This window comes from Acipenser ruthenus, chromosome 26, assembly GCF_902713425.1.
Source record: "Acipenser ruthenus chromosome 26, fAciRut3.2 maternal haplotype, whole genome shotgun sequence".
Classification (NCBI taxonomy): domain Eukaryota; kingdom Metazoa; phylum Chordata; class Actinopteri; order Acipenseriformes; family Acipenseridae; genus Acipenser; species Acipenser ruthenus.
The window spans coordinates 838,193-866,059 of NC_081214.1; the positions used below are offsets into that span (position 1 = coordinate 838,193).

The 27,867-nt window shown below is 40.7% G+C and overlaps 1 protein-coding gene across 3 annotated transcripts in view; it reads right to left on the reverse strand.

Moving 5' to 3' along the window:
* LOC117962445 (seizure protein 6 homolog) overlaps positions 1-23,223 on the reverse strand; it is a 129,153-nt gene extending 105,930 nt beyond the window's left edge. For all 3 annotated transcript variants that reach the window (XR_004660706.2, XM_034902830.2, XM_034048666.3), the window contains exon 1: positions 22,821-23,223. Coding sequence is in view for 2 of the 3 variants with exons in the window: in XM_034902830.2 (XP_034758721.2) it covers positions 22,821-22,905 (85 nt within the window). In the remaining variant the exon portion in view is untranslated. The remainder of the gene's footprint in view (positions 1-22,820) is intronic.
* Between the last annotated feature and the right edge of the window lie 4,644 nt (positions 23,224-27,867).

The following is a 27,867-nucleotide window of genomic DNA, read 5'->3' on the forward strand; positions in this document are numbered from 1 at the left end:
GTAGCAGTAATAGTGGTTGTTGACCCCCATGCACGGGAACGTCTCAACTTTTTAATGCAACTGTAAAAGGTGCTTTTGTGGTCTGTGTTAAGGGCAGTTTATTAGCACATTTGCACAATGATCTCAGCTCTTTGGGATCAGGTTAATGGGACTGGGTTTAAAACATAAGTATACCAACGTTCTCGAGCTTAATGGATTTTGTTATGGAAATGTTCCCATTTCAATGCCATTGCCATCGCTACCTTTACCAACTGTAGCTAATATAAAACTGTGGCCTAGAACAGGGCTGGTTCTATTGGTAATCCAATGATTAAATGGTTCTCAACACTTAAAACCACTGAAATGGTCCTCGTCCCTGCATTGTTGGAAAATCCAGACCCACTTAAGGGTCTGCACATAAGCGCTGCACATAAGAGCTCTCCTTTGCAAGCATGACTCAATTTTATATGCTGATGCCATCTCCTAGATTGATGAGAGCCACAGCCCCATCCCGTTTGAAGTGCGGAAGTCATAATCTAAAATGACAGACAACAAAAAAGGTTCTGAACTCCTGATCGACTGCAGCCTTCTCTCAGCACACACACACCGCCGCTCGTTATCGCACTGGGAATCTTAAGTGGAGTTAAATGATTTGGAACCATCTCAACACCCCGCAGAATTTGCTGTCTCTCTATGTCCAGCTAGGAACTGTAGGTGTCTGGCAGTGTTTATAAAACGGTCACAGATTGCAATTGATGGATATACTTATACCGAACTTAACTTTCCATGCATACATCCAAAGATTAAATCCAAAATGTGCATACACATTTCAGTGGATGTTCGTTCATAATTAATAAACACAATGAATGAATCCACCTCCCAGTGCAGAAAGAGGAGCTGAACACAACACAAATAAAGGGCTTAATCTAGTAAGGACATCTGTCTGTCTAGTGTTAAACAGTTTACAGGCAGGAGGAGGTACCCTAACTAGTTATTAAACCACATAACATGTGCTCCTGCATAATGCTGATTGGCTTTATAGCCAGCTTTAAGATTCATCACGTTTATAAGGTAATCAATTATTAATAATAGGAATCTCATGGGGGATGTCTATCAGTTTAGTGTATGATGCTATCCGTGTGCCAATTTGTGTTCAAATTTCTATTAGTAAATCCGGTATGTTTCCATCAAACGCCTTTTTTTATTTTTAGACCCGTACAAAACTGCACTCCATGTCGGAGTCTGCATCCTGCGTGCGTGAAGGTTAATATCGACTCAGCTGCTCAGGAGGTTCTGTGAAATTTGCCAGTCCAGAGAGGGTTTTGTTTCAGTTACCAGCTGACAGGCTGACAGATATTGCTATGCAGTGTGATAGCTCAAGCAGTCTAAAACAGCAAGCCAGCGATCCATACAGTACCTGGCAATTTAGAGACGGAACAATCATGGGATAAGGAAAACAATGTTTCTGTGTGGGGGAGCTCCAGGTAAAGCAAATAGCACTACCACACTCTAACTATATTATAATGCAACCACTTAAAAAAGCACTATCCCTAAATGCAATGTAGGCTTGATTATTTATGTTGTGATACTGTAATGGGCTGAATGAATACAAAAAGGGTGAAGGGAGATTAACCTTCACACAGTGTTCTTCTGCCTTGCTATGCTCACTCATCAGTGACCGAGATTCTGCCAACAAATTATTCCATTTACCCTTTTTCTCTCTCTAGTGTTTTTCTAAATACCAATAACCCCGAGAGCATTTTCAACCCGTTCCATTGGAGTGAATCAGATTGCATTAGCAGAGACACGAGGTTCTGGATTTCCAGAACCATGCAAAGGAGCAAGAGGAAAAAGAGAAACAAAGAGATAAGCACAAGAGGATATTGATATCACTCCACAGGGCATGAGAAAAATAAAACTAGAACGAAAGAGGGAAGCAGGGAAGCAAACAAGAAGCAGAGAATCAAAGAAAGAAAGAAAGAAAGAAAGAAAGAAAGAAAGAAGCAGAGAATCAAAGAAAGAAAGAATCAAAGAAAGAAAGAAAGAAAGAAAGAAAGAAAGAGTGTATGTTAATGACATTGTCTAGATCAACCACGAACTACTGTGACAACATTAATAAAATGACATTGCTGTCATAGAAAGCTACTCTTTTTTTATGAGCCGACACGCTCAACAAAACACACATTCTGAGTCAGATATCAAAAAAATCCAATTCTTAATCATAAACACATCAAACTGTCAGCCTGCAAGTGGAGCACCTCCTGAGTGTCAATCAAATAAGCATGTTAGGGTTCAGCGCTGGCCTAGTTAAATAGCACCCTTTTGCAAAATGTAAAAGACAAGCTTTAACAGGAACTATATTTTATAAATAATTAAGATTATTTGGCTGATAAATGTCAGGTTTTCATTCGCATTCAAATTGGCCTGCGATAATTCTAGATTGCATGTGACAAACAGGAGAGTAGCATGAGAATTAGGCAGTGATTATTCCAGAGTTCTGATCCATAATTAAGTTCCCATACCTTCAGTGCCTGCGAACAGTGAACCTAGAAGCCTTATTACCAACATTTATATCTCAGCAATATCCCTGTTTTTACACTGCAACTTTCCAGGAAGTGCTACACAGTTACCAGGAAACATAAATGACATTGTATCTAAAAGCAGCAGGCAACGGAACATGGTTTTTACATAAGCTAAACGTATAGTTTCCACAGCAGTGTGTTAAATAATACTGTGGGTTCCAAGGTGCATGCTCTGCTATAGCTCTGTGGATGGCAACAGACTAAATAAACACCCTGGTTAGCGTATTCTTTAGGATTCTGCACAGTGCTGCTCTGGGTCGTTTTACATGGGATATCATTGTGCTAGCCTATTTACCTGAACACAAAAAAATAAATGAATGAGTGACTTCACACGGCTGAACCGGGATTGTGTGTTATAGAGCTAATTAAACATGAAGATAAATCTACAGAACAATTTCACGGTAGAGATACACTATGACTGTGGAATGCATATGTATAGCTCATGGTATAGAGGGTTACCAGCATAGGGTTTTGTTTTAACTGACAATCATATGTTTAGGGAAGAAGTCGTTTACAAATACTCAAACAGAGACACCACCAGCACGTTATGTGCTTCATCTCCAGAGAAGAGGACTAGCCAGAGCCTTATAACAGTTTGCCCAGCTGTCCTGTAAAAAAAAAAAAGCAACTCAGTACTTGATGTTCTACACAGTGCATCTTCCTTTCAGCAGAATCTCACAGACAAAGCCTGCCTTGATCTCAATTCCCTGTGTGTTTTAGTGGCTAGGAGAAGCCTTCCTTTAATAAATTGATAAAGAGCGCACTTACCTTGAGCAGACCGATCGCTGGACAGATTGTACCATAAAGGATGTGGGTGTTCTACTCAAGCTCTGGGTATTGGATCAATGTTTTGGATACAGCGACTTCAGCCAGCCTTGGCATTAGCTTTAGAATAGTGTTGTCTTTTGTTAAGACTCACTATTTACACTTGATCACACCTGATCTGGTCTCAGAACATCACAGCGAAATGATGTACCATGCTTTTACAAATATAACACGGTCTATATGTACACTGCAGAGCAGCCTTTGATAACAAATCCCACCTTGTCCACTACCCTGATGAGCACCGTTTCATACTACAAACTGTGCTCCTTGTGCATAGGCTGTCTGCAAATAATAGTAATCCCATGAGATCTGGTTAAACATAAAAACACACATATATATATAGCTATTCCACGTGAAACTGAATGTTCGTTATGCATACAAGGCAAAATGTATCATTCAGTATAACTAAAGCGCTCCCACAATGAGGGGCCCTTTCCAATGGTATATGCGGTAAGCTCCAAGATTCCCTTGCGTTGCATTCAAGTTTCCCATTTATTTATATCTCCTCCGAGGTTCGGTGCTTGTTTGAAATTCTTCTCTGCATCACCATGGCAACTAACGATATGGATTGTAGTTCCGGCAGAGTCAAAGCTCTTTAATACACAAACAGTCCGACTAAATCAGGCTGCCTCTGTGTTTACAGGTTTCAATAAACAACACAGAAAAAATAAAGGCATGAAAGACTGAGACAAAGGCCTACCCGCGGTGCTGGGATGCACGGGTTTTGTTTACCTCTGCTATGGAAGTCTAACATGAGCATTTTTAAAGACAAACACTGTTATCAAGAGAGAGGTTACATGGGAGGTTATATAATCTAAAGCCTGTAATTCAGAGAGAGAGAGAGAGAGAGAGAGAGAGAGGAGAGAAAGAGAGGGATACACAGCATAGAAATATCTCAGTGTCAAGGTCTCGTTAAACTTTAAAGATAAGAGCCGATTTCTGTATTTATTCAAAAGCCCCACTTTTTTGACTATCAATTTTGTAAGGCAAGACAGAGAGAGCCATTAGGCTTTCTGTGACTAATGACACCTTAATGGGATATTGATGGCATTTCTGTTTAGACCGCAGTTTGCACAGTTTTCTGCAAAATTCTTCGCCTCCAAAAAACACACATTGCAAATGTAGCATGAAATACAGGCTAATTGCAGTTTGCATATCGCTGGCTGTAAAAAGCATCATTATTCTGTGCTCTCCTTGTTTTCGGCATTTCGTTAGGGTTAAATGTTCTATCAACCCAATAAGAAATGTAGCATGAAATGTGAAGATAACTTCATCTCAGAATCACGCTACACTTTGCGTTCATGAAGCACGAATTTTATTTCCAGATAAAAAAAAAAAAAAAGAAAAAGAAAAAAAGATACACAACCGCTTGCCAGAGTTGAGAAATCACTCACAGTATTTTTTTTTTTTCTTACAAGATTCACAACTTTACCCTTTTATTGCAGCCACATTATTTGGCCAGCTTTGTAACTCTAACTGGACTGCAATCCTTGTCCCGGCTGTTACTACATAAAAAGCCTTCTCGTTGGTATTCCCAAGTACAGTAGGCAAAGCGAAAGCACAATAAAACACATGCAATCCAGACCAGAAGAGCTGAACTGTGGGAATGCATGTCTTTCCCATATTTATTTCCTTATTTGTGTTTTCTGTATTGTCTGACATTACAAAAACGTTTTTAAGCTGACCAAACACTTTCATGACTTTGTCAGCATTGTCTGAGTGTCACTGCTTGTAGCTTTAAAGAGACCAGGGTCAGGTCTGATTGGAGGTGGTAGGGATTGCTAGTGGCCCTTCACTCTTGAGACTCAAGATTCGACAGATGGCCTCAAGCACCAGGTATTAACTGGATTATTCCTCACTGAAAATATTCTACAAAAAAGAAAATATCTTCTAGCTGCTCGCTTCAGGTATCGAAAAGAAACGCATCATTCCTGTTCTTTCATTGGACTGCACGCGGGTACTGTAATTCCTTTTCCTGTTCTTTCGGGCCTTAAAGATATGAGATTCCTGTCTCACAATTCAAGCTGGTTTTTGCAGCTTCCTTTTCTCCAGGGGCGTGCTCTGCCAAATTGTCTTTAAAAAGCTGTTCCACCTTCCACATTTGCAATTTGTAATACAAGTCATTTTCTTTTAAGACCCCGCAGCCAAATTGGCCAGCCTGCTGTGCTCATTGGCTGTAGCTCTGCTCGGTTAATGTTCTTGGCCTTAAGAACAAGGCCAACCAATCAGCATGCATTTTGTAATGAGTTATATTTATTTGTGTTTAATTAAAATATGTAGCAGTAAAACCCTGACTGTTTCCAGTGGGTAACCTGTTAATAACAATACAACAAATAAAAATCAACAAGGGTTTAAACAAAGTAGTGTCATTGCAATGTAAATACTATACGTGTATCTGCGTAGTCCTAATGTAACTGGAACCTGAATGATAGAGAAGATGGGAATACTGTAATTACACACCCAGCATGTTAAACATGAAGTCACGTGAATATAAAGGCAACATCTCAAGAATGTCTCTATATCCCCTTCAGTCCCTTTTTTTGTTTTTTTTTCAAAGTCACGGCAGGGCCGCTTGTCAAACTCCATGGAGCTCCCACAAACTGTTTTCAAATCGGGATATACAGTATCTTACAACTGAGCGTTATGGAAGTTATGGATGAGCCTGTGCAATAACTGATACCCAGCAGGAACATTTCCACCAGTTCCTGAGAAAGAAAAAGAAAAAGGGGTTTTGGTTGAGCCGGGATGTGTTGAAAAGTCAATGTGTGCGCATTAGTAGTGATTCATTGTGGCCTGTTCAATAGGGTTGTTGAACCGCATCCTGGATGCACCAGCAATCACAGGGCAGGCAGGCTGCAGCGTCACCACAAAAGCACCGCTTTCTCACTACACTGAGCTAATGGAAACCATGTCACTTTTAGCTCAGGGAATAAATCGCTGAAATTAATCTAAATGTGAAGGACAAGGCCACCATTGCTTTGTAGGTGATGAAAAGAAAGAATACAGAAACATAAAAAAAGAAGTGTGATTGTGCTTGGAATAAAAATTAAAATGTCTATATTGATTCAAGGCACAACCAGAGGTCTCTGGATGGGATACGAAAATAAAAAGCATACAACACTTTAGAGTGAAATAAAAAGAAAACGCAAAGCTGTACAGACTCCTAGAACTGCACAGCTCATTTTTAATTTAATTACATTTTTCATTTTTTCACTTGTAATAATGTAATTGAATTCCATTTTTTAATTTGTACTTTTTTTACAATTTGGCTCATTACCCCTAGTCAGAACCACTGACTTGCCATTGCTTTGCCATTGAAGAAAGCGGCAGTATTTTATTGACTTGCAGTAATGATATCAGGGTCTGTTCAAAGCTCTAGCTACGAGCATCAGGAGAACAGAAAGTAGTTTTATATTGAGTTTTTGTTCTTGTCTGCTGGAACAGCTCCATTCCCAGGGAATTCCCTTTGGTCACAGGAACATGATTGGTTTACAATGAGCTGGGCTTCAAACTCCATTTACATTCATTGTTTCAGTAATTGATTTAATAATGGAGCGAGGCCGTGATCCCACCACATGGTATAAACACGCTGTGCACATCCCCTGCTACTGCGATCAGGTACTACTGCTGGAAGAACAAAACCAGACACATTCATCTGCTTCGCTTGCATGGATTGGGAATGGTACAACTTGCCTTTTCTTGCAACGCAAGCTTAAACGCACTAGAGGAAAAGCTCAGGCATGACAGGCTCGGAGAGCTATGCAATGGGAACCTTATTTGCCTATTGTACCATTTTAGAATAGCCTTTTACTTGTTTATATACTGGCACCTTTTATACAGCACAACATAATGTGTTTAGAGAACATTATTGCAGCCATACAATATAATTATATATATATATATATATGTATATATATATACATATATATATATATATATATATATATATATATATATATATATGTATATATATATATATATATATATATATATATATATATATATATATATATATATACACATACATACATACAATAACCTAATAATTAAGGTAATCTCAAGGATGTTATTTCAGTCTTATGAAAAACATATTTGCACCCACTGCAAGACGAGGTCATCTTTTTGATACAATAAGCACTGGCCATGAAATCTGACACACGTCAACCATGTACAGGCAACCGTTAATCCATCCTGTCCTTTTCAAAAACCGACACGCGCCCCTTAGAGACTAGCAAAAGAAAAGAAATCAATACTTTCTGATTGGCTCTGAGTCAACAACTCGCTCCCCTGTATGTGACTTGAACGGTTTGAAAGACCGAACCTCACCAGCTGGGAACAGGATAAAAGATCCCCCACAGCTCCACACAGAGTCGTGACTAACAGGTATCAATGTGCCGCCTTGCAAAAACTGTTTCGTCCATTCCACCCATTGCGTTCCTCCCTCTGAGCCTGCTTGAAAAGCCTGGCAAAAAACAATGTGAGCAGCAGTGATTGCAGAGAGCTTGAAGGGCTGTGTGCATACAGCGCTGCAATCAACTGCCAGGTCTCAGACAAGCCTACCGAGCAAAAGCAAAAGAACAGCAACAGTGTGGTATGGTCGTGCATGTAGTTCTGGCTATAACAATGCATGCAATGTATGCTGACATGCTCTTGTTCAATACACTCTGCTGTGCATATTGGAAAATGCTACCCACTGCTGTGTTATTAACGCAAACAAAGAGCTGGAAACGCTGGCCAATATAACAGCCACCATGAAGAAATCAAACAGTTCCTCTGAAAAAGACACTTTTGCTTTCAGACGGGGCTGGAAACTCTGGGAATTGTTCGATTGCGGTGGTCAGTGCACAGTGCCGCAGGGTTTCTGACAATTCACGAATCTGGGAAAATCAACTGAAAAATCAGCAGCAACGGCCAACACAAGAACAATAATCTGCATGTGACTCACCCCATTTCTGGGATAACCTGGAGCTGCGAACACCCAAATAAAAGGGCAGGACTTGATTGAAATGATCACAATTCATTGATGTGAATGGAAAAGCACAGCTCTCTCGGGTCATTTGAAAAGCTCCCAATGCGACTGGAGGGTGCAGGAGAGTGCCGCGTGAAAGCGGCAGAAATCCTTCCTGTCACTATTCCTGGCCTTTTCAAATCCTGACTCCAAGGTGCTGCGATGCTGCATCGCCGCTTCGTGATTAACATGGGAGGACCACAATGAACCTTTGAGACAAAGGAAATGTAATTTATACAGAGCTCAAAAGAGCACACTTCATCAAAGCGTGCCTCCGGCTGTGTTTGTAGGGGAATTAGCAGCACCAGTAATGGGAAGAGGAATGGATAACACAGGCAACGATGCAAATTGGTTATTAAGTGAGGCAAGAAGAACAGAACCCAATTTGTTTAAATTTTACCCTTCCAATCTGCAACCTGTGCACACCTAACACTACAGTACGTTCTGTTTTTTATTACTGCCATAAATGATCATTGCAACTTTCGGAATTCTCAAGTGCAATCTCTCTGGGGTTCTCTTCCATTGGGATTCCAAATCACCAAACCTTAACTGCGTCACAGAAGACTGTTACCTCCTCATGCACTCCAGGCAGCCTGTGCTCCTCCCATGTTAGCTAGCAGTCGTGGCTTTAGGTACCAGCAAATAAAAAGTCACACTGGGATCTGTTGATATTGGATATATCCACATTATATTACACTTGGTTGATTTTAACTGTTATAATTCAATGCCACTGAATTCCACTGTACTGAGCAGTGCGCATGTCCTTCAGTGTTACATTACATATTCTTTGCTGCCGGTCTGCTTAGGTCTGGAAGGGTTTCCATGGAAACCTTAGTGACTAATACAGCTCTCTTCCGATTTGATATATGAAATTAACAGTATATGAAATTGCTCACACTTGCCATTTCCTGGAATAGGCCCAGGCAGACGGTGCTCGCTTGCAGCATCGCTGTTCTAAAGGTTGTGCTCAGCCCAGCAAATAACAACTTTCAACATCTAGTGCATTGGATCTCTAAATCACAGCACTATGGTCAAGAAACACATTTTACTGAGCCCCTTGAAACTAATGAGGTCAGTCACCTAAATGTGTTTTTTTTTTTTTTTTAAAGCATGCTGTCAACCCGTACAGTGCAGGAATAATGTCTATATTTCCTCTGTAGTCATATTAAAGGTGACTTATCCAGTTCTTTTGTTCTCTGATACAGTACAGATGTGTGACAGAGCTTCTTCCTCTGCGAATCTCAGACAGGCAACACAACTTTGCAGGTTCTGTGTTTCTGTAGATTACCAACAACATGAATTGTACTGATGATGTACAGCTATCAGTTACTGTGGGCCTACACAGCAGCCCTACAGAGTGTTACTTCTAGGGTCAAAGGTCAACACAAGGGAACGATTTTCTCCTTGACGTCTCTCTTAATGGGGGTTCTCCTCCGAGGATGGTGTGAAGCACAGTGAGCAGCTGGGCAATTTCACTGTGATCGGATCTGTTCAGACCCAGAGTGTGTGAAGGTGACAGGATCAGCTCGCTGGCATTATTGCTCTTAAGCCTTACCTTGATTCCTGCAAGCCTCTGGGCTGGTTCTATCTGCGGATCTTAGCGATAGATGAATGACTTGACCTCTTCTGCTCTTTAGCAGCTCGCAATCAAACACAGCGTCAGACACTAGCTAGAGCTCTCATGGAATTACATCAGCGGCTTCTCAGCGTCCCTCCAGTGCACTCACTATCCAGACGCTAGTTTGCATCAATAACTGTCCCTATAAAACCAGAGGAAAAGCATGGCAAAGTGTAACAAAGCATAGTGAAAGTATGATAACGCACAGGAAAGCATTGTAAAGACCACAGAGGTATGGTAAAGCATACTGTATAGAACAAACCACAAGGCAAACCATGGTAAACTATGGTAAATGCATAGTATAACCATGCACGAGGAAACCATGGGAATCAGGGGTATAGTTTGAGTTATAGGTTGAGTTAAACTATATGCTACCCTGTGCTCAGGGCCATAACCAGAGTGGATATTCTACCGAGGTCACACTTCAGCTTTCAAGCTCTAGCTGCAGTATTTACATGACTGCTTGGTATTTATTATTCAACCTCCAAATCTACGTCACACGGCAAACCAACAGAGAAAATGAAGGAGTCTTTTGTACTTTACCACAATTTTTACATGAGCATCACCATTGATGATGTAAAGAAACATCCGAGGACACGACCTCTGTGTCCTCATAGCTAGTGCTGTACTGCTGTATAATACACAATTAAAACATTACGATTCCTAGGGTCTGGGTGGAATACAAAACTGCAGGCAAGCCTGGGGTCCAGATTGTTTTGGCAAGTCTATTCCAGCCTGGAGATTTTTTTTTGGCTAGAGAGATTTGTAGTTTCAAATTAAAAAGGACCATTAAAATGTCATTGCCATTCAAGCAGGAATCTTTCAGGGAGATTTATTAAGATGTGTTGTTCTTGTAAATTTGAAAAGTCCCCGACGGTACGGTTCTGTGATAAGCCCTTTGTTCAGATGAGTGATGGCATTTCATGGCACATTTTAATGACAGTTCTGAAACAGCAGTGTTTGCTGAGATAGAAGTCATTAATCTGCGTCAAAATGCCTGGGACATGACTTCCTTTACTAAGACTGGACAGGTCTTCAGAGGGTCATTTCAATAATGATGTTCAGTAATATTTCCTGTTGAATATAATCAGCTGTTCAATAATTCATGGTAAATTCTGCAGTTATGCATTCGTATTGCCCGTCTCACCCTCTCGACCAGCTTCATGTAAAAACCAGCTCACTGGACCTGTCTCTGCCAGTCTGATCTGAAGAGATCAAAACCATTCCACACAGCACAGGTGACAAGAAACAAAAACACATTTTGAACTCTTGTTTTAGTTGTGTATATATCTCTTTTACCGCTTTTAAGATAAAGGGAGGGAGGGGGGGGAGGGGGGGAGCAGATTTAAGGAAACAATTTAGCATCTCGTCTGTTCAGTTTCCTCATCTGTCCAAGCAGGACTTAGCCAACATCTACTTGGGCCAGCGATTTTACTAAGCTAGTTAAAATTCAGCCTACTAGTTTTAAACAAATACCTTTTAAAAAACTGCTTCAAGGTCAACAAAGAAAACCACGAAGATATGTATGCTGTGCAGCAGACAACCTTGAAAATAACAAATGAAAAAAAGCCAAGCGCCAACATGAAATCATAAAGCACTCCCTAAATATATAAAAGGGACCTTTGTTAGGTGAAATGCCATTAGCATGCCCTTGTTTTAACACATTAGCGTGTGTGTGTTTGTGCCTGTGAGGAGGGGTGTTGGGGGTACAGTGTTATGCATTAGCAAATAACTATTTTCCAGTGACAGAGCGGTATAGATTTGTTGCCATAGAGACAAATGAATGTGCTCCTCTGTGCACACTGACTCAGGACGGATTTAAAAAATAAAAAAACGAAATGAAAATGTTCCTCTCGATGGGCTGAAGCTGTGTTTTTATTGTTTTTTGTTTTTTTTTACTTTCTCAAACAGAGCAACAACGTGTCAGATTGGGATTTTGAACGTTCCCTTACGGTTCCGCGGACTGTACATTTAGGAAACTGAAACAGCGGCATGTAAACACGCTCCCGTTATTTAATCAAGTGGTTTTAGAGTTCACTCTTGTATAAAACACAACCAGCTGAAACAGAACTTCACTGGCCGTGGTTCTGTAGTGTCCTGCCAGGCAGCAGGCATTAAATCTGCAAGGTGCGCGTGTAGTTAGGCGCTGGCGTCTGCTGCAGGCACATGGTTAATATTCTCACAGCATCTACATGTGGACGTCCTAAACAGTCTGCAATCCAATTTTGTATGCCTCGGTATCTTGCTGGGGCGGCACTGTGCAGGGTGTTATCTTGAGAAGGCGCGCTGTTATCAATTGTAAACACTATGGCGGCAGGCAGGATATTCGGGAGCTGCAGTCAGTTCCACGATGATGCACGATACTAGGTGGCTAGCCTGTATCTCCTCAAGTACCCTGAGCTGATGAGACCTGCACTTTCACAGGGAGACCGCGAGCTTTCACAAACACGTCACCACAAAATCATCTAAAAAGACTCGATGCTCAAGTCACCCAGAATCTGCTTTGTGAAAGTGGTGTGACCTGACACTCTACTCGGATGCTTTGGCGGTCGCATGTTGGTCTTTAAAGCACCACTATCAGAAATGCAAATAAAATGATTTTTGGTGTTTTCTCCACATTGAGAACATCGTTTGCAACATCCCCTGTGAACATGGGAGTCCGCGTCTTTTATAGTACTAGGAAGCAATATTTTTGCTCTGAGAAAAAATCTAAACGTAGCCAATAAAAACAAATGAACCAAATCATGAACGGTGCCATTGTAGATAATGTTGCCCAATGGATGAATTAACTTCTCCCTTAACAGCGTGTTTGTTTATTTACGCATGCATAAAACACAAAGAGACACCTAGAGGCCACATTCTTTAATTGTGTTGGATTTATTTCCCTGACTCGTTTTTACAAAACCGCAGCAAGGATATTGAGGGTAACGGATTCAGTTCTATTTTTCATTATTATTATTATTATTATTATTATTATTATTATTATTATTATTTTTATTATTATAATAATAATAATAATAATAATAATAATAATAATAATAATAATAATAAAAGAACCAGTCAGGGGACAAAAGTTTTTGGGAGCCTCTAGGATGCCTCATAGTGCTCATCTTCGTCCTTTCCCCAAGCCCTCCTCTTCACAGGAGGAGAGAGGAAGAGAAAGAAGAACCTGCGCTGTAGTAACTGCCAGTCTATTAATTGAAATTCATTGCTGTTTGCAATTATCACATCAAGAATGCAAAACAACGACTACAGTGTGGGGCTCCTGAGCTGAAATATTTCAAGTGCAAACTCCTACACGGTCTATCTGTCTCTGTAGGGCAAAAAAATAAAGTGGGAGTGTACAAGTGTTTCAGTCCTGACCTAGTTAGAGTTCTGGACAGAAATGATGCATCCGCTAAAACAGCTACATTGGCAAAGTCTCAGCTCTCACTATGGAGCCCAGTGGTAAAAAAATCCAGTCACTGGTCACAAGGATGACCTTCAGAACTACTGTGGACCAATTACACCTTCTAGAGTTTACTAGCTCCAGTTTACACTCCCGTATCCAAACTCCTCTGGAACACGGGTTTGGTTCTGATAACCGGGTGTTTCGGATAATGCAGGTTCTGTTGCATGTGCTGGCAAAGGAAAGGAGGGCGCCTCAAGTGGCAAATTCAACCATTTTTGGCACAGGTCCTTCTGCCCGAGTTAAACATTAACATGCTGGTCATCTGCAAAGTGACTTCCAGCATTCACACACAGTTGAGGGCAGGTTGGAGAATGGATTTCATGAAATAAATCAATGTCTGTTATAGGAAACAGATGAGTCCTGGTGGAAGAGGAGGGTATGGGATGTATCAAAAACAGACAAGTGGCAAAGCACCAAAATAGTAAGGCAAACTCCTATGATACGGTGAAGGATTAGCCCCCATTAGCTTTCCATTTGCACTTGCATTCAGAATTGCAAAGGCTTAAGAAATGTGTATTGTATGCAGGGTATTATAAACATTACACAATCACAGAATGGATTTCCTTTAAAAAAAAAAAAAAAGACCCTGAATCTAGCGAGCAGTATCTCCCCAATCAGTGTAGTGTACAGTGTCTTCAAGCAGTGGGTATTGGCTAACAAGCTGAAACAAAAACACTGCAGCTTGTTCTAGAAAGACTAGGGCGAGGGGTGTGTGTGTGTGAGAGAGAGAGAGAGAGTACTACTCTCTGATCTAGAATACCAAACAACCAAGCCTTTCTTTCACAACTCGTTAAGATTTCAAACCCAGAGCGCATCATTACCACATTTAAATTATACGTCCCGTGTAGCTCTCGGTAATTCATCTCCTGCGATCGGATTTGAATACCTTTTGCACACACAGAATGCACGCCACGCACAAAACCCCTCTACCCGTCATCAATCAGCTTTTTATAGAAATTGAACTGCAGACAGTAAATGTCAGGCTGAGAGTGTGAGCACGCAAGGAACAGACCAGGACCATTTAAAAAAGGCACACTGTCGCGCCAGCGTGGGCGTTTTACAGGATTTGTAACACTTGGCCGGTGGTGAGTTCAAATTAAATTTTAGAATATATCAAATTAATGCATTATTTTAAAAAAAAAAAAAATTTTAATCCATATTTGCATTTTTACAACATGTCATTGGATTGGTGGTAGGACCGAATGAAGAGAATATTTTCATGGAGTTGACCTTGGTCCAAAACTATTATTCAGATTCAAAGTTTTGCTTAGATCTACTGACATCAGCATTCATGGTTATAGAGCTTTAATCCCATCCCATCTCACCGCCAGGTGACAGAATCTGCATTCATTCTGAGCAGTGAGCAATCAGGGACTGGTGGGTAGCGTGTGCACTCTCAATGCATGATCTGTAGCTCAATAGTGGAGTACTGTATGTACCCACGCCAACTGTCTCTGTGAAGTGAAGTAGAAACACACAACGCCACGGAAACAAAGAGAGCAGACACCCAATCAAGATGCACAGGCCGCCTTTCATCCCTGCCTTTGAATTGTCTCTGCTTGACCATATCCCTGCATCATTAGCTCCCTCAGCGACTCAAAATATGTTTACATTCCCTGCAGGATTCGATGACCGCCATTTAGAGAAAATTACTGAGGGGGATCTGTGCTTAGGTCAATATGTGCTCCAAGTAGCAGGGCTTTATACTAAACACATTATACAGATCATTACCTGCTGCCTTTGTGTGCAGCTTGAGAAAGCACAGTCGCCTCCTTGTTCCCCCCCTGGATGAAGAGCTTTCCAGATGGAATGTGGCACCGAAAATGAAGGGGAAGGACAGGGCGATGGGTGACTAACATCACAGAGTAGCTGCTCCTCTACATACCAAGCAGGTGCTAGTCCCAATTAGTAAGGTGTACACAGCCAGCCAGGCCAAGACACTTGATAGAAAACCAGCAGACTGTCAGAATGGAGAGGGGGGCGGAGGGGAGCTAAGCTGTGACTGGACTAATGTTTTGTTTCTTCAACGGCAGAATCAATAAACAACAAAAGAACTTCTTGCGTGGGAAACAGAATTGTTGTAGTGCAGTTTGTTTCAACGTTCCTATTAAAAAGAGAAATCCAATCTGAGTTCTTTGCATCTAACAACTTCCAGAAAATGTAGTAAATCAGTCAGCTACTCTTTCTAAGTGCCAGGGACCTTATTGGCTCATTGGTGTGTGTGTGTGTGTGTGTGTCTGTGTGTGTGTGTGTGCATGTGTCTGTGTGTGCGTGTGTCTGTGTGTGTGCGTGTGTCTGTGTGTGTGCGTGTGTCTGTGTGCGTGTGTGTGTCTGTGTGTGTGTGTGTCTGTGTGTGCGTGTGTCTGTGTGTGCGTGTGTCTGTGTGTGTGATTGGAAGGAGTTTTTTGTACCATAATACTAATTTGCAATTGAACAGGTTGAAACAACAAAAAAACAATTAGGAGGGTATAGAACAGCTGAATGCGCAGTAATGAATCTGAGGAGGACCCTGGAATAGGTTAATCACTAGTAATCCAAAAACAGGTGTCGAACATTTTCTATCCCTGCATTATATCATCATCATCACAACTCAAGAGCATGCCGTTTAATTAAAAGGGTTGTCCTTTTTTTCTAACGCCATGAAGCAACACTGATTGCAGCAGCTCGCAGAGAGTAAATTACTTTTCCCAGTACAGTCTGAGAGAGAGAGAGAGAGGGGGGGGGGGGGGAGAGAAATAACCTATTGCTTATCACAATAATGATGTGAATGTTGGTTGCATCGTTATAAGGGGCTTTCAAACAATCCTAAGTCAACATGTCTTGGATTGAAAATAAGCAAAGTAAACGGATCAGCGATTCCAGAGAACAAAAAAAAGCATGCGTGCGAGGGAGCGAGGGAGGGAGGGAGAGTGTGGGTGAATTATTATTACATCTGAGCAGCTGGGTGAAGCAGTTTGTTTAAAGCAGAAAGCAATTCCAGTGAACAATTTTACCAAAGTTTATTTTTTCTGAGGTTTCTGAGGTATTTTTTTTTATTTTTCTCTTTAGCCAGTTACAGTACCAACAAAAGAGAACCATGCCTCTGTATGCACTGTGGAAAACCCTGTTAACTATTGATACAGAGCATTGGCTAGCCCTATGGAATACCCTTACAAGAGCACAGTCTTCTCAAAGCGCAGTGTAAGGACAGGCCAAAAATAAGGTCTGCACATTTTATTGTAGGTAAACTGAATTCTTACGAGTTCCCAGAATCGGGAGTTAAGGACTTCCGTTTCCTATACCTTGTGACATCATCAGTGTCCAGTGTTGCACAGAACAAATCCCCTCCTGCAACAGAGTTCTGAGGCTGTTTGGTACCCCATTCTGCCCAATACACACCAATCTGAGGTGAAACATGCTTCAGCTTGATCTCTGGACATGCACACGTTTCTCATAAAGAGGATTCTTTCATTTCTAGAGTAGAGTGTCAAAGAAGAATGTACATGTTTTTAATGAGCAGAAAAATACTTCAGTGTAACACATTTATAAAGGGTTGGGTCACAGGCTCCATCATTACGAGGTCACTCCTTAAACAGCAGCACATCAAAACTGTTTTTTTTTTTTAATCAGTTTCTTGGGGTTTCATAAAAATCCATCTTCATAAAGAGCCAGTCGGATAGAGTTTATAGTATTTTAAGAATTACTGTATCAGTTATTCATTATAAAATTCATTATAATTCATTACAATTAACTGGTGGCACCATTTATACTCTGTGAATAAACGAGATCATTCAAATACAAAATGGTTCATAGTAAAGCATGAACTGGAGACTTTTTAAAATTGTGATTAATAAAAAATAAAAAAAACAGTAAAATCATGTCTCTGTGACGCACTGTAGTGACCTTTATCTGGGAGTAAAGATCAGCTGTGCGATTGTGACGCAGCGCATCTGCGATTCACCCACCAACCCCCCCACGGTTATACCAACATCGGAGTAAACAAAATCTAAACAATGAGAAAAGAATAGAGATTATGACATATTCAGGTCAGGAGCTTTCTCAATGAATAGGAAAAAATAAAAAATCAGTGTGCTGAAATTGGACTTTTACAATTTGGCAAGCTGTGATTCCTGCGAGCTGGCAGGAGATGTGCGCTTGTACTCATGGAGCCAAAATCAACTCCAATGCCAAGTGATTGACAACGTGCGCAGTCTCACAACCCCACCCCACCCCCTCCTCTCTCCACGAGGTTCAGGCTCTCCTCCAGGGAGTCATTGATCATGTGCGGTTCAGACACTGCCTCTGGATATCTTTCTCATGGAAAACAAGCAACAAGAGATGGATGACTTCTTTCTTTCTTACTGTACTCGGCTGTGTTTATTTGAGCACTGCAAACAACACTAAATAGGGAGACTGTTACCGTACGCATTCCTGTTTAAACATTGTCTTTTATTTGTTCATGTACAGCACACTCACTTCGAACATGGTTCAAGAGCGTGGGAGGGAGAGGAGTCAGGCGGTTTCAATGCTGAGCGGGGAGATGAGCTTCAGATGCAGTCCGATTTAAGGTGAGTGAGAGGATGCCTGCCGGTGCATGTTGGGGTCACATTTCTTACAGCTCTCTAGTTTCATGCCAGTCAATACTGGTCAATGTTAAAGAGCTGAAATCATAATCGTCAGAGCTGTAAAAGCTGCAACAGTGCACCTCACAGGCTGTTAATCTACTCCCTAACAAGGAGCAACGACGAACAAGGCTTAAGGGATCTTTGCAGTTACTCAAGATGCTATTTAAGGTGGTATTTGCCGACTCTTGTATTGCACATTCAGTGGGAGAAGTAATTGCACGCATTGAATAATTACAATGCATACAGCATCAGATCTTCAAATCTGTTACCACTAATACCTGGTTAACGCTGCAAAGGAAGATCTCTTTCTTTCAGCAATTCAATTTTAAAGGAGGAGCGTACTGTAAGTGCCAGGATATGATATATTACCAAAGTCAATCAAATCAGGGTTTAAGAGAGAAGTGCAGTGAAGGGTAACTGTACCGGGGTGGGAGGGGAGGAGGGTCTCCAAGGAATGCACTGCAGGAGCTAGGCCAAATCCTGCAAGATAACCACAGCATTACTCCCATCACAGAGCACTCTGCTGGCTGAGGTCAAGGCAAGGGGAGGTGCAGGGGCAGGCTGGATTGTGAATACAGGTGACTCGCTCCCTGCACTGTGTAATAATGTCAGGAAGAGGGTCACGGCATTCCTGGAGCAACAAGAGGCAGTGTCTCCAGTGGCACAGCGGGGGCTGCCTTAGTTAATTCAGTAACTACTGTAAGCAGGTAAACAGACACTCACAGCCTGTGATCTTTACCCTGAGGAGCTCAGCTGCTCAGCCCAGACACAGTATGAGGCCAGGCCTCTCCAAACCCAACTGAAAAATGATATGCAAGTCCTTTACAGTGCCCACCTAGCTAAAATATAGTGCCTATTTAGCAGTTTTAATTGTGAATTTTAAATGGGTTTGCTTTTTGATACAATGTATCTTTATTATATAAGTTAACAGTGGTGTGCATTAGCTACAGGAGCAGAAGATGCCTGATCCAAGGGCACGCACTGGAAGTACTGGAAATCTGTGAATCCAGAGGGAAAGCGTTAATGAAAAGGCTAAGCCGTTGACACAAGCTGTGATATTAGTGTGCTGTAACACATTACGTGTGTCACACATATATAGTGTACAGTCTCCTGTATAAACAGCCAGATAAGAAAATAAATGCAGCCCTGGGTAGATACATTGCATTACACTGTGTGTTACTATGCAAGTGATTTTCATTAGATTTTCAGGGCTTCTTTTAAGGCAACTCATAACATAGTCTTTGCCTCTTTCTATTGCTTTTACCTCTTTTTATTATTTCAGAGGTTTCAGTTTTAACACAGAAAGCACAGGCTTGCTGATTTTGAAAGCAGCTACCACACGGATCAATTGCACAGCAGTCTGAAGCTGGATTGATTGAGAAATTGCCAACACATATATTTTAACAGATTTTTTTTTATTATTTTTTACTTTTATTGGATCTGTGGAGCAGAGAGAATAAAATGTTTAAAAAAGACAGTTTTGTACTAGTGCAGCATCAGTGTTCCCTTTTCTCCCCCACTCTCCTATTGCAAGCCTTGGATAATTGCAGTCCACACTGTGCACGTTAAAGGTTACTGTCTTACTAAATATGAGTTATATTCAATTTGCACTGCAGTCTCATGCTGGGAGGCTGTTGTTTTAATTGGCCTGCAATTTAAGGAACACAATATAAACAGGCTATGTGCCATCACTGGGCTGTTGGTTCTTTGTGTACAATTAAATACAGGGCAATGCACGAGACAACAGGCAATTAAGCTAGTTGTATTCTCCCACTGCTTACTTGATGAATCACAGAGTACAATACAGCCAAGACATATTATAAATAATATGTGGATGGTAGTTGCAAGCAAGTGAACCATGTTGCCTTGTAGCAGTAACATTACCTCAATGGTAATAGGGGTGTTCTATCTATGTTAAACTCTTTGTCGTCAGTTGGCAGGAGTGTTATGGATTAATGCACGCATTCTCCATTTTAAAGATCTGGTTTGGGCACTATATGGAATAAATGGAATAAGAAAAAATATTAAAATAGGGGGAGAAACAGCAAAGAAATTATTATTATTATTATTATTATTATTATTATTATTATTATTATTATGACACAGACTAGTGTGTCTCAATGTCAGTTTTTAACTTAAATGTAGATTATTTTGTGAAAGAGACTCAGAGTAAATAGACAAGTATCTTTGCTGCAGGGGCCCAATATATTTCTAAATATCCTCCCCCTGACTTGTCTATAATAATAATAATAATAATAATAATAATAATAATAATAATAATAATAATAATAATGTACTGAGTGTTGCTCAAGGGTTCCACATATGAAGCATCAATATATGGGATGAATTAAGAACCCATTGGATTTATTTTGAACCCTGTATTGATGTGCAGGGTGTAACCATTCTGTTTAGAACCCAAAACAAGGCTCTGTGGGAGAGCTCGAACGGACAGTAAGGTTCTACATGATATAGAACGCCCTGGAAACTCCATAAGAACCGAGTCAGACATTTCAAAATCGGGTGCATGCAACAGGTATGATCATAAGAACAGTACTAGCAGGAAGAGCAAAGTGTTTGATTTATCCTGAGATGCCGGCACTCATCCCCGTGGACTTGCGTGCAGACTGTCCGTTAATAAGCAAGCCTTCAGCCTTGTGGTATTTATAACCCCGTTCTCTATAGGGTTGAACTCAGTGTGGATAAAGCCTTGCACCTCACAAGCACTCAGCAACATCACACTGCATTGTTTTATTAGCATGGGAGCATGGTCGTAAATCACACTGCGTGCTAACTACAGAATACTAATTATAAATTCATATAATATAATAAATCCATATACTATCTCTAGACGCGTCACCTCAATTCAGAACCGATGTGTTGCTTGTTAGATCTTCATAATCCGAATAGATTTTAAATAACACTTTAGCCTTTCAATGTAACCTTTTCTAAATAGCAGGCTTGTGTTTTTAGCATACCAATGTGTTATTAATAATATCAGAAATAAAAACTGGACAAATGCAGCCTCCACCAGTAGTTAATACAAATGCAGCCTCCACCAGTAGTTAATACAAATGCAGCCTCCGCCAGTAGTTAATGCAAATGTAAAATACAGGAATGGATATAATTTATTATTATTGGTTTCATTCTAAAACGCTCGATCGTTTCTTTCATGTTTCATGTTTTTAATTGTAAAAGATGTTCATGTTTTTCCTTTCTCGTTTGTAAGATGGATGGAACCCCCCGCACTACTGCATTTTCCGTTTATAAAGTGTTCGCTCCGGGCTCGCATCTTCAGTGTGTCTTTAGGCATTTATAATACACATGTATGGTTCCATCTGCTAATGCCCGTTTTTTTTGTTCAACATTTAGCAGCCGCGTGCTACAGATTGCTCGTCTGAAGGGCATTCCATTCAAGGCTGACTGTTCTACTTCACGTGCAACACTATCACACGAGCTTGCACCCAAACCGTTGCCTTTACAAAATGCATTTAACACCATCCGCATGTATAACGATGCCTACTAAATGCTGTTTACATGCTGGATAGCAACGATGGCCCTTCGTAGATGCATTTCCACGAGACACGTTTTTAATCAACTGCTTTCAGATTACAAACGACACTCGAGCCCACGTCCTGTATATCTGACACGGGGAGCGTAGAATAAGGACCTTATCACTGATTGTACTGCTGCTGGGATCAAAAGCTTTGCTGGTATAACCTCTTCGGAAAGACTATTGCAACAACAGCAATGTGGTGAGGAGCGGCGCGGCTGCTTCGAGCTGTGCTAAACCGAGACTCAGGAATACGGTCCGGTTTGAAAAAACAGTCTCCGTGGTTGCGCAAATCTTAGGGAACAGCTACCTCTGTTGCTTGCAACAACACAAAAAAAGAGTTCTAGATTTTTGTAGAGGTATAAAACTAGATTATATATATGAGATGCACAGAAAGCTATCGTTAGCCGTGCGTGGCTCGCGGTACCTGCTGGACCCTCTAGAGAACTTTGAGGAAGTTACTAGCGTTCTGTTACTCTTATACCGTCACTTTAAGTTCGAGCCACGGTCTGACACAACAGCAGAAAATGTATCTATCTATCTTTATATATATATATATATATATATATATATATATATATATATATATATATATATATATATATATAGATAGATAGATAGATAGATAGATAGATAGATAGATAGATAGATAGATAGATAGATAGATTAGCTTGAAGGGATACAGTAATCGATTCCACATAGTGACAGAGGAGTCAGAGAAAGCATCACACTTATGAATTACATTACTTCAGTTATAATGGATGATAAAGTGGCCTTTCGTTTCCTACACAAAGAGACTACTGAGATGAAGTAATTATGAGTTGCCCTGAGCGATACTTTACTGAGAGATGAGGGGAATCAGTCAAGCAGCTCCCGTTTATAATTAGACTTCTGTGTTTTACTTTAAGCAGAGGATCCCTTTTCTTTGTGGGATGGATATATTACAGCAAAGAATACAGCGTTCATTGTACTTGCAATGCACCGCCAATAACATACGCAGGCACAACTCTTAGAATACATCCGTATGCTTGGGTCGTGTATCCACATTAACCCGCTTTCTGTGGAATGAAGAAGTGCAATCCGACACTAATAAAAGTGTCTGCAAAACACAGACACACATCGCTACTCAGCACACACATGCAGCCTACCTTAAAGCAGACCGCCCTTGCTGGCATCTACATACCATTTACATATAAATCTTACCTTGACCGTAAACCCAGGTTTGTAGGCAACCCAGAATCAACAGCACAGCATGCATCGTAAGCCGGTAATCTCTCTTCGTACACATGTCTGCTTCAGGAGCTTCCTGTCATATAGAATTGCGTCCTTCTTTTAAAAATAATAAAAAATAAAAATACTTTATAAACAAACAAAACAAAAAAAACACGAACGTAGGAGAGAAAGACAGATTGAGTCAGTCACTCGCTGAGCGATGGAAGAAAACAAAGAAACATCGAGAGTGCTGGTAAGCAAGTCCGAGTCGGCCGGCGAGCACTGTTGTAATCAGCTGCTGCACGGTGTAGAGAATGTTTAATTTGAACGCTTCTAAGCGGATTGCTGGTTTGGAATGCTAGCAGCACCTTGAGCAGTGAGCTGGCGCGCTCTTTCAACACCAAGAACAGCTCCTAGCGTCAGCACCGGGGATAACTTCAGCACCACGGAGAGTTCCTACCGTAAACAACCTAATACTGCGCCGCCGTGCACGTTTATATCCGCGTTTGCAAACATTGGGCCTTAATCACAATGCTTACTCAGATTAATGGTGGGATGCATTAGTTTTTTAAATTATATTTTGATGAGAAAACTAGAAACATCTAATTAATATCAAGTTTAATTAATCAAAAGAGATGGATTTGCTTTCACTTACCCTGTAGTGAGCTTTGAGAAATCCTCTGCATGTCCTAACCCTCTGCACCCTTGATTATTTTAAGAATAACTGGTCGGTTAAAACAACACTTTATTTTTTGTAATTATTATTTTTTTGCGTAGGCTCGTTTGGATTGCACAGATCATGATTATTATTACAGTACTGTTAAGATTATTATCGACATGCATTGCACCATAATGCAAATCACGTATTAAGAATGTAGAAAATGTACTATTTCATTTGGGGAATAAATAAACAGCTGATTCCTGAAACCATAAAAGCACCTCTTTATAACCAATGTGTTTCTTGCATTAAGGATGATCATTACCATAAATATTCATATATTAAATCCAATATTTCCTGGTACATGCTGTCATGCAGCTCACTCACTGATATGATTGGTTTTAACCAGTTAACACTATTCTCAGCTCTTTTCATTTGCAGAGCAATCACATCTGTCAGGGTCAGTCTGATGACATATAAACCACCCAGGAATCCTTGACTTATCTACATCCAGGAACTACTGACCCCTTCATCTGGGAAAGAGCTGGATTGAATACAAATAAAATACAGCAGGGCGGGACGCCCCACATCATTTCCTTGTTTATTGACATTCCAATACATTTCCAGGGAGGCTGCAGAACTGTGTTTTCAATTATAAATCACATAGTGACAGCTTTTATTAAGAATGGATCAGAACTCCTGCACATAGATCTTGTTCATAGAAGGTGCAGCGTTGTTCCAAAATCACACTTTCTGTTTAGAGTGGCAGTTCCCGTGGTTTATAATTAACGTGTTGATACTGCGCAGTTGAGCTCTTATTATATCAGAAATAATTCTGCACATTTTGAGCAGCCAGTTTTGCTTCACAGTGCTCTCGTCCAATTATAGATTCAATCTATACAATAAGAGACACCCTATACATAACGTCCATTAAAAGGCTTATTTGATGTTAACATGGGTGTTTGCTTTCGCAGGATACAGAATTTAATTATTGTACTAGATAAATGACCATGGCAACAGTCTTAAGAGACCACTAAAGTAACCACTAGAAGCCCATGCTTACTGCACTTCATTGATTTCAGAATCTTTCTGTTGGCTTTACAAGGCCCTGTGTGGCCAGAGATCTCCCTGAATTTCTGATTTGCTTTGTCCACATATCCCTGAGGGTTGGAGTTGAGATGCAGGATTACTGGCAGGCAGTGTCAAAAATTCACAGCCCACACTGCTGCTGCAGGGCATTTCATCAGTAGGACTCCATCCCTAGTGGCAGTAGAATTCTCTTCCCCTAACAAAATAGATTGAAATGCAGAGACCATATGTATGGAGGAGACAAATGAATGATCTTCATAATTTGAATAACAGGTCTGAGTCCATTAATCCCAGTCACAAGTTAAATTTCAAACAGACAGAGGCTTAATGGACTTCACCACCGGTAAAGATCATGCGGCAAACAAAAGAGAAGTTCTGTCTACTTAATGACTTTTGAGCTCCTCTGATGTTTTTATAATTACCGTCATTAAACTGGATTGGCGGGGATGTAGCGCTTGGCATTCACTATCGCGGGTTATTCATTGGAAAGCCATATAGTTATAGGTCATGCACATTCAAATCAGGTGCTCCTTGCAATTTAAATGGCTGCAGTGTAGATGTATAGTGTGGTATACCATGGTAAGACCATAGCAAAGCATTGTGAAAGTATGGTAAAACAAGCAAGCATGGAAGAGAACAGAAATCTGCACTGCAGTAGACTTTTTCTTCGTAATACAGATTGTTTGATATTTTCCCCCTATTTTCTCACCTAATTCAACCACTAGTCACTTTCCAATTTACTGGGACTCAAGATCAACAGATGACTTCTGTTTCAGCTGTCAAGTCAATCAACCCTTTTTACATACCCCTGGAGGTGAGGCCCAGCCTGGCTAGTCTCCTCCTGGACTCAGGGATCCGTGAATCAAACCATCTGATTTCTGAGCGCTAAGGCCACTGTGGGCTCCAGCCAAGATCGGCAAACTTGGCACAACCGGATTGGATCCAGCAAGCTCCCAAACACTTGACTCACACTGTACAGGACAGTGCCTTTACCAGGAGAGCCACAGTGGACCCCTTACAATGATAACCAAGTACAAGAACATATATCATTAAATGACATTGATCACACTTTAAGTGGTAGGGGTACTAATCAATGTGCAGCATTAGTAGGAATCCTAATCCGAAATCCAGCGCTACCCCAACACGACTTCATTTTCCAACTTTGACGTTAAACATTGAATTGCATTGAGTCTCCAGCTTTCAAGGGATCCCATAACAAAATGTATTAAAAGGATTTTGCTTTATGAATTCAGTAATAGTCAAAACATATCTTGCAAACATCTTGTGAAGGAGAAAGCATGCAATAAAAGGAGATGCACTTAAACATTCAATCCAACCCTAAAGTATTCAAACCTACTTTTTACTTTTGAGATAAAAGTAGAATTAGGGGCTTACTGAGATCTCATTAGGAACAAATGGGGAAAAAGGGGACATTTTGCAGCTCCCTGTCCATGCTTACATGTATACCAGATGCTTTACCATGTTTTTGCAATGTATTGCTGTACCATTCTGTGATTAACCATTCTTGCTTAAGCATTCACATGCTTGAACTTTGAGGTTGGAACTTTTCTTTCAATTTAAATTGCCCCTTTAATCCTTTTGCCTTTGGAAGCCTCTGCTTACGATAACTCCAGCATGTCACCCTAAATCAAGAATGACTGATTTTCCAATACTACACACTGGCCCCCCAAAAAAACCACTCTGACTAATGCATCCCACCATTAATCTACACAAGCACTGGAGCGGAAGGTCCTGTACAGTTGATGCAGGATGCCTTGCAGACTGATGATCTTATTGCTGTTGGACAGGCATCTACATCAATGGGTTAAAAATGAACTCACGGTTTTGTTTGTCGCTTGATTGGCAGCTCTTTTTCATTACCACTTATTTTTTTTAAGAAATAAAATGTTTTTCTTTATAACTCGCCAACCCAGCCCCCCCACCCCCACCCCATCAGCAAGACTGTGCATGTCTTTTAATGGAGATTACCGAGATTGAATCTCATTACAAAGTGAGTACAATCATTTGGATTGAGCAGTGGCACAGGTCTCCTGCACAAGGAGGGCAAATGCTTTTATACCAGCTCGAAGCAGAGCCGAGTGCACGTAAAAAAAAGGCTTTGTACTCTTTCAGTGTAATTAGCCGTCATTTCCCCGATTAGTCTGTTTATTGCATGCTGGAACTGCTGCAAGATGTCCAGGATTCTGCGTTTAACAACTGGTTTTGCATTGCCTGAAAAGGATTTACATTAAACATGCCTTCATTGTGATCGAAACACTTTCGCCTTCGGTCTGATTACCAATCAGAGTGTCCAGAGACGAGAATGAACCCCTCTATGCAGTGGCACATTGAAGGTGCTGCATTTATTTCTAGTGAACTTTTTAAGACTGAAATAACATTACAAAAGGAACATTTTCATTCCTCGCCTGAGAATTGTGCAGATTCAATTTGCAATTTTAATTGTTTCTCTGGCTTAGATTGCACTTTCCTCACTTCATGCACACGACAACTGGGAAAGCTGTGGCAACAACGGCACTAAAAATAAATGAAGTAGGGAAAGGTTTTGCAAAACATTAGCAAATGGACCTTTAATAGTGTCAGGCAATAACCGATTCACTACAAATCCTGCGGTTCCAGTTGTTTGGTACTGAGAATATGCAGCCAGCTGTGAAAATTGAAAGCTACACATTTATGCTATACCATTTTTTATGTGTTCCTTGCTCTGGGTAGAGCAGTGATTAAACCCTTCTTGGTCTCAAGGTCGCTCTGTTGATGAGATGATCAAACATGTGCAAAAAAGACTCACTTCCCTTTTATACTCCTATGTAATGCAGAGATAAATTCTTAACCACTACTGAATGCAGATTGCAAACAACAACCTTTTCTTTGTTCAGATAATAATACAAACATCCAGTCTGCATGCTTTGCAGGAGTAATATATTGCAATGTGTGTCCTTCAGAAAGGACCTTCCGTAACCGTTGTATATTAGCAAAGATTAATAATGCATCAAACCGCCCAACAGCCTCATTTCAGAGCATACATCAACCCGGCATGTAAAGCTGAAGGGACAGCACCTTCACATAATGATAACTCATACAAACGTTTAGCATGCTGGATTTGACATGCAGTTCATCATGCTTTCCCCATTCTTGCACTTTGCTTGTATGCTGTTATAAAGGAGCAGCCATCTTTCACAATTTCAGAAACTTCAAAGCTGTTTTTTTTCAGGTACAATGCTGATAAAATACCTTTCAAATAGAGTCATTTATTTCATTGACAAAGAAAAAAGC